The sequence below is a fragment of the Phalaenopsis equestris genome, unplaced genomic scaffold, assembly GCF_001263595.1.
Source record: "Phalaenopsis equestris unplaced genomic scaffold, ASM126359v1 Scaffold201678, whole genome shotgun sequence".
Taxonomy (NCBI): Eukaryota; Viridiplantae; Streptophyta; class Magnoliopsida; order Asparagales; family Orchidaceae; genus Phalaenopsis; species Phalaenopsis equestris.
The window spans coordinates 88,128-99,334 of NW_018221427.1; the positions used below are offsets into that span (position 1 = coordinate 88,128).

Sequence of the window (11,207 nt, forward strand, 5' to 3'; positions counted from 1 at the left end):
GCGACTTTCTTTTTTTCGCATCATTCTCTGATGGATGAAGATCTAGGTCCGACTACCATTGATTGCCGGTAAGACCTTAAAACTTTACAGAGTAGAAGAACACTGACCCCCAGGTATTTGAGTTTTTTTTTTTTTGACTTTTTTGAAGAAATTAGATATAAATAGTGTTTTTATTGGCTCCATTTTGGTAGTATTCAAAGTTTTCATTGGATTCTTTGCTTGTGCTCTGCTTTGGTTCATGCTTATTGTTTTGCATTTTGATCTGCTTGTTTTAGGTTCTTGCTTGATGCGAGGCTTAGGTTTTAGATCTTCTTGCATTGCTTCTTAGCTTTACTGTCAAGTGTGTTTGATTGAAATCTGTTGTTCTTTTCTTCTTCTTATTTAAAAGAAAAAATGCTGATGGAAGGGATCAGGGAAGAAAGAAATGGTTATCTTATTTTGTGTACAATTTAAATCTAAATTTTGCCAAATATTATTTGGGTGATTTCACAGGAAAACATCTTATTTTTAATTTCATTAAGTTCATTCTCTTTAAGGGTAATAACTCGGAAGCCACTGTTTGCTGGTTATTATATACATATATATTATATTAGGAGTTGTTAACTGCTTAGAACAAGGCTTAGTTGGGTTCTTGTGGCAACTGGGCTATCTCGCAGAGTCAATGATACTCTACTAGTGCATATTATGTCACTTTATCTTTCAATTTGACCCGTTTTACTTGCCTTAGGTCAGTATTTTTCAGATTTTTTATTATGGATGAAGCACAAATTAATCAAATTCGCATTGTTGCTCTCTCCCTTTACACATATTATTAATTCAAATAGAAAATTTGTAAATAAGCTGTTTACAAAACGCACGAATCAAACAACTCAACAGCTTATCCAGAACAGGGGCAGATTGGTCATTTTTCTAGAATCAGTTGTTTTCAAAACGCACTAACCAAACAATCATACAGATTATTCGATTCTACTGCTCATCAGCAAATTCTCAGGATAAGCTGCTTATCAGCAGAAGCTGGATAAGCTGCAGTTGCCCCAAACAGACCCTTAATTATCATATAAATATATATTAATATTTGTATGTTCTCAAACAAAATTACTCTTTCGAAAAATGATATATTTTTGCTGTGTTCTGATCAGTTAACCAACGTGGCATGCGAAAAATAAGGGGCCACATGGACGAAGTCGACGCCATCAATGCTCTTCGCTTCCCCTCTTCTATTGGCCTGCTCTTGCTCTCGAGCTGCAGGGGGATAGCAAAAAGGTGGAGAGTAGAGTCAACATTGTCGAAAGATCGGAGGAGACGGGTGATAATTAGCGAAACCCGGGACAGTTTTGTTCTTCTTCTTTCTTTCAATCTCTGATTTTCGGCGAATACTAGGCGCAAGCGCTGTTAATATGGCTGTGGAAGTCAATTTTCGGTACTGTATTGGCCAGCGACGTTGGTATCCCTCTTTTTAAAGTGAGGGCTGAGGTTTGAGGGACGGAGGAGTAACTTGGCGGGTCAACTGTGTGATTGTTCTTAAAGACCCAACTTCTTCTTCTGAATTCGGTGAAGGTTTTGGGAAGAAGGACCAACGGTTGGAGTTTTGTGTGCGCTGAGATGGGAAACTGTTGGAGCACGAGGATCAAGACTGTTAGCCCTTCATGCAGCGCCTCTACCTTGGCCACAAGCTCAGGTGATCCGTTTATTCTTCTGAGATTTTTATCCCGTCAAGTATAGAGTGCTAAATCATAGTGGGTTTGTAAACCAATAAATTTATTTTAGAATTTTAGGTTTTATGTAGATTCTGTGAAATTTTGAAAACTGGCGGGTGCTCAATCCCGAGAGCAGGCCATAGAATTCGGTGCGCATAGACCTTTAATTCTGAGGGAGAAATGCCACTTTTTAATATTTTTCCGATTATGGATCTTTAATTCTGAGGGAGAAATGCCATTCTTTGTGAGTCTGTGTTTTCTAGAGTTTTTAAGTCCATCGTTGGAGTCAAAGAAGTCAAAGAAATGCAAAGGAGTGCTTGGGGAAACATTCCAAATAAGTATTTGTATCTTTATTTTACATCTTGTATTTTGGATTCAAGTTTTATAAATATGCTTTGTTTTGTTATCCCCATGCGTTTTGAGTAGTTTTCTCTCTTTCTACTTGCAATGAAGTAATCAAGTATGCAATATGAAGTAATCAAGTAAGTGCTTTGATTTTGTTTAGAAACTCTCTTATTCCTAAAAATTGTGATAATATTTTTGCCGGTTCTTCATTTACTTTACAAATAGGTCACTTGTATTGTTAAATTTTGTTGAGGAAACTTATAGACCCGATAGGGCTAAGATTTCTTGACTTGTAAGTATCGCATTTTACTTTAGAAATAGCAGTGGCGATCGTCCGAGGGGGAGTGCAAATATATAGGGAGATAAAATTTGATGAGCGTAGAATTGATGTTTCTAGAGTGAAAGACTATATTCTTTTATCAATTTGATCTAGAGATTTGAACTAAAAGTCACTGGTAGGTTCTATAGAGAGGACGCATTGAATAATCTTAGAGTTAGAGATTAGAACCTACCCAACACTACTATACATGCCGACACCAACTTAAGATTAATCAATATTCTTTACATATCGAAAGAAGTAAAAAATATTTATGCTCCTATTTGTCACAATACCACATTTAAATTTCTAAACATTTGAAGTCCTATACTGATTATGAATTATTTGCAAGGAGAAAGTCTCTTTTTATATATATTTTCTAAACCATTACATTTATTTTTACTTGCATTTATAGAAATTAGTATACTTAATTTCAGTTAGATATTTGCTGCAGTCTTAAGTAAAGTTTTCTTAAAGTTAAAATCCCTGAATTTCATTTCTTTTCGTTTACATTTCCCTGTGGGATCGATACTGAGATTTTTATAGAAAATCATATATTATTTGAAATGATACGTATACTTGCGTAGTACCCCTTGGTGAGAAGACTATTTCTTTAAATTTTATCATATTACATTTGTTCTCACTAGCCGCTAAATATAATTTGGGTCAAATTTTTGGCATATTAAGGAATATAAATATTTGCGTAATTTATAAATATTTAAGGAATATAAATATTTGCGTAATTCCCCCAAACTTAAACCTTATTTATCCTCAATTAACCTTTCTTACTATATATAAAAAGTATAACTTATGGAAATGAGTTTTACTTTAAGGTTTCTATAATTTTTGTTTTATAAATGCAATAATGAAACTTTAGAAAGATTTTTAATAACATAGGTTAAAACTAGAATGTAAAAATATTTAGTAGTCAATTCTAAGAATTCTGATTTCCTATTTATTTCAAGAATAATTATAGTTTGTCATATTAAAGATGCTTAGAGGAATTACAAGAAAAAGAATTTCATGAGAATTTTACCAGTAAGGATGCTAATACTTTATAAAGAAGCCTAGAAATGTAATTAAGTTCCTTAAGATGATTTAAGTGACTAATTTTTTATTAGATAACTCCTCAAGCTTCTCTTCACATATATTTTTTTTTGTTTTTCTTTTCTTTTTATTTTTATTTTTTTTCCTTTAGGATCATTTTAAATCATTTCTTTTTCTTTTCATGTCATGCGAGGATTACTATTTCTTGATAAAATTCAATGATTTTGAACTCCGCCATCCTTTTCTTAAAGTTAAAAACTTTACACATTTCCTTGATAAATGTGTATTAGACTTTAAAACGATTTTTCATAAAGTCTCAATTCTTTTTTTTCAAAAAAAAAATCCAAGATGTTTAACATTTCAAAAAATATAATTTTCTTTATTTTAAATAGTAAAAGCATAATCTTATACTGTTATACTAAATATCTCAAATCCATAATTAATTTATATTATTAAAAACATTTACTGAAGTTAACTATAATATTTATAAACTTAAAATATAGTTATCTCAAGCTATCCTAACATATCGTATGTTATATTAAAACATTTTTTGAAAATATATTTTATTTGGGACAAATAAGGTTCAGTTTTAAGTTTTCTTTTTTTCTCCAAACTTAAATTTTAAAATAGTTTAAAATAATTCAGTTTATAATAAGCATGAAGAAAATGCAAAATTTAAAATTTCTAAGTAGGAGAACAGTACATGTACAATAAAAATAGGTTTTGAGTAGTAGACATCTTTAAATTAAAACAGGTATATCATGAAAAGCTTGCAAATATAAAACTCTACTCTGACACATCCATTACTAAATAAATAAAGAGGAGCAAAAGTTGTAGTGATAAAACAAAATTACACCAAGCAATCCTACATAGTCATAAATCAGAAGTCCAAACATAGGAAACAATCTAAAAACAAATCTACAACATAAAGGTAAAAAAGCCTAGTCATCTTCTTCAAAATCATCATCATCTAAATCAAATGATATATCTTCATCTATAGATTTTGGGCCTATGTACGGAGTAAATTGAGGGCAAGTAGGAAACTCAACTGACTGATCTCCCTTCATGAATTTTACTAATGCCTCGTCATTATCTGCATCATAATCACTCTTTCTCCGAACATAATCTGCAATGTGATCAAATTTATTTTCCATATATTCCATATAACACTGCATCAAAAACTTATCATTCTAGTGTTCCAAATATCTCTCATTCAACACATTCTAGAAACCAGATGGAGGCTCAGTAGCAGTGGAAGTAAAAGGTCTAGAAGTAGAAGGCTTAGAAGTTGTAGTAGAAGGTGCATCTTGAGCTCTATCTCTAGGTCGTCCGTACACATCTGCATTGGTATTCCCAATGGGCTTAAGTGGCTTCAACTTCTCCTCCCAATGCTCAAATTTTACTCCAAAGTCTTTTCAAATTGTAAATATCAAAGATGGAAATCTAAGACCTGAAGTAGTGCTAGCTTCAGTAGAAGAACTAATAGTCTCAAAAATAAGAGAGTTAGCATCTATAGGTTTCATCTCTTGAATGCAATAGTTTAATATAGTTCTTTATCTTGGCACCTCACTTAAATGATTTGAAGGAAGGAGCCGAACAAAAATAAAATAATGTCAAGCTTTTGAGGTGACATTGAGCTTGGAAGAAGAAAAATTTACCTTATGATCATTTCGAATCTTCCAGACTCCACGTCCATTAGCCTGCATATGTCAACTATGCAATTATTTGATCTAACTCTGCTTCAGATGGAGTGTACTCTGAATAGAAATAGTCAGTAGTAGGTGGCAGACCATATATCGCATGGGCTCAGCAGTGAGCTCCACTCCTCTTCCCCGAAAAAAATCTCGTCATCTGCTGCTTCAGGTAAGTTCGCATAAAACTCTCGTACAATAGTAATGACGACAATGACAGTAAAATAACAGAAGCTTTCACATTGCCGAGCCACAATAACATTTTCAATAGCTCCACTGGATCTGCAAAAGCTTCGAGCTGTAATAAACTTTCTCGACGATGCAAATTTGTTGTAATGAATTTGTGCTTTTATATTGACGAATTTGGCATTGTCGAAAGTTTCCTTTCCTTTTCCCCACTTCGTCTTATGAGCCATCTAAAATTTTAAAGGAAAATTCTAACAAATTTTAAAATTAAAATAAAAAGGATTCCTAAAAGCGTTTTCAAACTAATGAAGCTTAAATCCATGGATTTTTCACCACTTAATCAAATTTTTTTGCAAATTTCGGTCTCCACACAATGTATGACAAATTCATGGTGAAATCTCAAAATAACTATGCCGAAATGTAGATCTAACCTCGAGAAGATGAAATCCAGTAGTATTAAGTCCAAAAGCTCGAAAATTTGAGACCAGTTTTCGCGAAAAGGAGGAAGACGATGAAGCTTAGGCATTGAAAATGGCGTTGGTTTGGTTTAAATCACGAAAATGTTAAGTTTCTGCCAGTTTAGATGAATCAACGCCTAGGCGCCAAGCTGTGTTGAAGTCTGGTGGTTAGGCGACAGTTCCGACGCCTAGGTGCCAAACCCGAACACAACAAGACAAAAGCCTTTAAACCAAAATTTTTAATTAATATATCATCAAACTTCATATTTATAATTTTTCTAACATCTAACATCTTCTGTCTTCCAATTGTTCAATCATGGTTTCCGATCCAAAGTTGAGTCCACCATTCTAACACAAGTTTTTCACAACACATATATTCATTAATATTCACAAAGTGACAATACAACAGACACTAAAACATTATAGAACACTAGAAATTAAGAACAGACAACAACAAAATCAACTACTAGATAAAGTAGCACACAAATCATTCATTACTAAAGTCGACACAAACATGTAACATAAACACTAGACTCCTTCCAATGATTAGCCCTTGTTGACCTCATTTTCGTCACCCTTTTCACATGCCAAATAGCTGCGATCAAATGTGTGAAATGATCAACCCTTGTTGACCTCATTCTCGTCACCCTTTTCACAAATCATTCATTACTAAAGTCGACACAAACATGAAACATAAACACTAGAATTCTTCCAATGATTAACCCTTGTTGACCTTATTCTTATCACCTTTTTCACATGCCAAATAGCTGCGATCAAATGTGTGAAAGAAAGGAGCACGAGAAAATTCCATAGCCTTTTTTTTCGTCAATCCTATTGTTCTTGCTATACATATTTACCTGATAATCTTGATAGAAGGCCATGTGATTGGATTGGAGTTTCATCTGCCACTCCAAATGCTCATATTGATGATATATTTCATGCAACTTGTTGTGTAGAATTGACAGCTCCTCTTCAATATTGCCCAATTTGCTCGTCATCCTTTTCAAACTAAGCACTAAAAACTCATTGAAATAGGTTTGAGGATCATTATGCACAAACTTATCTCCAATCGCCATGTTATTATTTCTACTCTCCATGGAAGCAAGTGAATGGAAGCAAGATCTCAAACTCCCTCTATCTTTCTTCTCTCAGGTCTAATTTTCGAAGGTCTGAAGAGTAGGAATGATGGTAGGGCAATTTAAAAGGAAAGAAATGGAGAAAACTGCTTGGGGGCGGTTTTCCCCACATCCAGAAACTGTAGCGCTTAGGCACCACTTCTGGCGTGGGCTAGTGAACATCGATTTGCCTATCATCGATTTTTTTTGAATTTCAATCATGTTTAATACCTTAAATAGTGTTTAAAAATGCTACTATGGCAAAGGATGATCATGATACTACATCAATAACAAACATGAATCAAACCAGATAAATAGATTATGAGTTGTCTCCCACAAAGCGCTTGGTTTAACGTCATTAGCCTGACGTATCCAAATGTTTTACTTGCACTGACCCAACATCAAAATTTCTTTATAATAGGGTTTTTTTCTCCAATGTAAGATTTCAACCTATGTCCATTTACTTTAGTTATACGTTCAGTTTTTTGATCTTTAATATCTACAGCCTATAAGGATAAACTTTTATCACAATAAATGGTCCCATTTACCTTGACTTAAGTTTTTCAGAAAATAATTTTAATCAAGAATTGTATAATAAAAATTCTTGTCAAGGCTCAAAATTCTTTTTTAAAATCTTTCTGTCATGCCAAATTTTCATCTTTTCCTTATAAATTCTAGCATTTTCACAAGATTCATTTCTAATTTTCTCGAGCTCATTTAATTGTAATAATCATTTTTCTCCAACATTCTTTAAATTATAATTATATTTTTTTACCGTCTAATAAGTTTTATGCTCTAACTCAACTGGTAAATAATAAGCTTTTCCAAATATGAGTCTATACAGAGACATTCCTATAAAAGTTTTATAAGTAGTCCTATAAGCCCATAATACAAAATCAAGTCTATCAGACTAATCAATTCTATTAGGATTTACATCTTTCTCCAAAATTTTTTTAATTACACGATTTGGTACTTTTACTAATCCACTGGCCTGAGGGTGATAAGTTGTTGTCATCCTATATTTAATTCTATTTTTTCTAAGTAATGTGTCAATTCTCAAATTCTTAAAGTGACTTCCCCATCAGTAATGATTACTATTGACATATCAAATCTAGTAAAAATATTTTTGTTTAAAAATTTTGCAACACTCAGAACATCACACTGAGATAAAGCTATCGCTTCAATCCATTTAGACACATAATACACAACTAATAAGATATAAATATTTCCTGAAGATGGTACAAATTGTCCCATAAAATCTAAACCCCAAACATAAAAAATTTCAACTTCTAAAGTAAAGTTTAGGGGCATTTCATGTTTTTTAGAAATATTGCATACTCTTTGACATCGATCATAAGTTTTCACATAATTATTATCATCCTAAACAATGTAGGCTAATAAAATCCAGAGTGTAAAATTTTAAATGCAGTCATATCTATTCCAAAGTATCCCTCAAATTCAGATTTATGACATTTTTGTATAATTTCTAGGGTTTCATTAATTGGTACACTTTATCGAATGACTGAATCTCAACATCTTTTATATAAATAAGGGTCATCCCAAAAGAAAGATCTTGCATCATACATAAGTTTCCTTTTTTTGTGGCTTGTTAGTCCGTATGATAAAATATTTCTTACTAAGTAGTTAACTATATTTGCATACCACGGTTTCTGCCACTTAGCAATAACATAGAGTTGTTCATGAGGAAAATTTTCATTTATGTCATTCTCATTATTTTTTTCATTTTCATGTTCAAGTCTTGATAAATGTTCGCAATTTAATTATAAGCACATTTTCCATTTACCATCTTAAAATCAAATTCTTGCAAAAGTAAGACCCATCTGGTTAGTATTAGTTTCACATTCTTCTTTGACATAAGATATTTAATAGCGGAATGATCAGTATGCACAGCGCATTTAGCTGCAAGTTAATATGGTCTAAATTTATCAAAAACATATACTATTGACAATAGCTCTTTCAGTTGTTGTGTAATTAATTTAAGCTTCATTGAGAGTTTTGTTGACATAGTATATAACTTTAAAAATCATATCTTATTTTTGTCTTAAAACAATTCCAATAACGTAATCACTTGTATCACACATTAATTGAAACGGTTTTTCTCAGTCAGGTGAAATAATGATAGGTGCAGTATTTAATTTTTACTATAATAAATTGAAGGCCTGAAGACAATCATCATTAAAATCAAAATTAGTATCTTGTTCTAAAAGATGACATAGAGCCTTAGGAAATCTAGAAAAGTCTTTAATATACGTCCTATAAAATCCAACATCTCCCAGAAAACTTCCTATTGCTGTTACTGAAGTAGGAGGTTGTAATTCAACAATAATTTGAATTTTTTCTTTATCCATTTCCATGTCATTTTTAGAAATTTTATGTCCCAATACAATCGCTCATGTGACCATAAATTGACATTTTTCCCAATTGAGAATTAAATTTATTTCTTCACAGCATTTTAAAACCTTTGCTAAATGATCTAAAAGCGAATCAAAAGAGGTTCCAAAAACTGAGAATTCATCTATAAAAACTTCAATTTCTTTCTCAATTAGGTCACAGAATATAAACTTCATACACCTTTGAAAAGTTGTAGGTGTATTATATAAATCAAAAGACATTCTTCTAAAAGCAAAAACCCCATAAGGACTTGTAAATGTAGTATTTTCTTGATCCTTTGGAGCAATAGATTTTTGGTGGTAACCAAAATATCCATTCAAAAAGGAAAAATATTGATGTCTAGCAAGTCTATCCAGCATTTGGTCTAAGAGAGGTAAAGAAAAATGATCCTTCTTAGTGTCGGTATTTAATTTTCTATAGTCAATACAGACTCGTCATCCAGTCTTATTTTGTTGGAATTAATTCATTCTTTTCATTTACGACTACAGTCACCTTACCTTTCTTAAGAACACAATGAATAAAACTAACTCATGCACTATCAGATATAAGATAAATAATTCCAGCATCTAACCACTTCAAAATTTATTTCTTTACCACTTCTTTCATGATTGAATCTAATCTTTTTTGAGGATCAGTCCTAAGTTTATAGTTATCTTCCATTAAAATTCTATGCATAGATTGAATGACTGATTCCTTTAATATCAGTTAATGTCCATCCAAAAACTTTTTTATAATTTACTTTTTTATAATTTCTTATATAATTTCTTAATGTCTCTAATAATTTTTCTTCTTGATCTTTAGTTAACTCTGAGGATATTATCACAGGTAAAATTGATGAATTTCCTAAGAATGCATACTTTAAATGTTTAGGAAGTACTTGTCGGTCAACTTTTTGATTTAAAAAAAAATTAATTTAAATATATAAGGTAAAATGTTTAGATTATGAAAGTAGTGTTTTAATTTTTTAGAAGATGAGACCGACTGGATCTCATTAGTCCAATAATTTGTATAATCGTGTCTGACACCCTGAATACTACACATTCCAAGAGAAAAGTGTAGACCCTAGGCCCAATCTTGCAAACTAAGAAATTTGTGACATTCATTTGGTCTGCGAACCTTTTATATGTGATCCACAAATTCCCCTATTTAATGCAAAGATTAAATAGGGTTTATTTTACCTGAGTTCCAAGTTTCCTATAAAGGCAAACCCCTATAGTTAATTACATCCAAAGTGACGGGAATCACTTGAGAAAACTCTCGATAATGATCAATGGTTCTAGTCTTCAAGAATTCAAAGTTCAAGTTTTCAAGGTTGGACGTGGAAAAACAAGTGGGAATGACTCAAGTAAGAACAATCTTTTCAGGAGTCCAAAGGAAGTAAAAGGTAGGGGATGTCACAGATTCTGAGGGGAATCCTCAGTGACCTCCCAAACTATCCTGCTGTGTGACTGTGTTTTAGAGAGAATTTTATTTGAATGTTGAATCCTGTCAGTTTTATTATTTAGGACTTACATTTGCATAATAACTGGTTATGCAAATAGCCCGCAAAGATAAGAGGTTTTACGTCATTCTAGATGACAACCTCGAAACTTAAGGTGAGTTAGGACTTACGCTGCACAACATGGTTGTGCAGGAGCCTAAAAGAGGGAGAGGAATTACATCGCGCTAGGCGAGCTACCTCAAAGTCCTATGGGTTGTTTAAACTAGGAAAGTTCAGTTGGTGTAGACTCATTTTGCTGTAGTAGAATGCCGACCATCTCCATCTGTAGTTCGCTCCAAACTCCTTGCCGTGTTGCCCACGAAGTTGCTCCGAGTTCTTCGTCGCAGTAACAGTCCTAAAGTCTAAAGCTCAAACAGTTTTACCATGTGTGTTTTAATGTCTCAGTTTGGTTGTCATTGGGGGGTTGAGGGGGTTCAAAGAGCGACACCGGTTAGGATCC

General features: G+C 32.5%; 1 protein-coding gene across 1 annotated transcript in view; it reads left to right on the forward strand.

The window, feature by feature from the left end:
- Window positions 1-1,112: 1,112 nt before the first annotated feature.
- LOC110036020 (probable serine/threonine-protein kinase PBL10) overlaps window positions 1,113-11,207 on the forward strand; it is a 31,076-nt gene continuing 20,981 nt past the window's right edge. Inside the window, exon 1 of the mRNA XM_020740365.1 lies at window positions 1,113-1,678. Coding sequence (XP_020596024.1) covers window positions 1,603-1,678 — 76 coding nt within the window. The 5' untranslated portion in view covers window positions 1,113-1,602. The remainder of the gene's footprint in view (window positions 1,679-11,207) is intronic.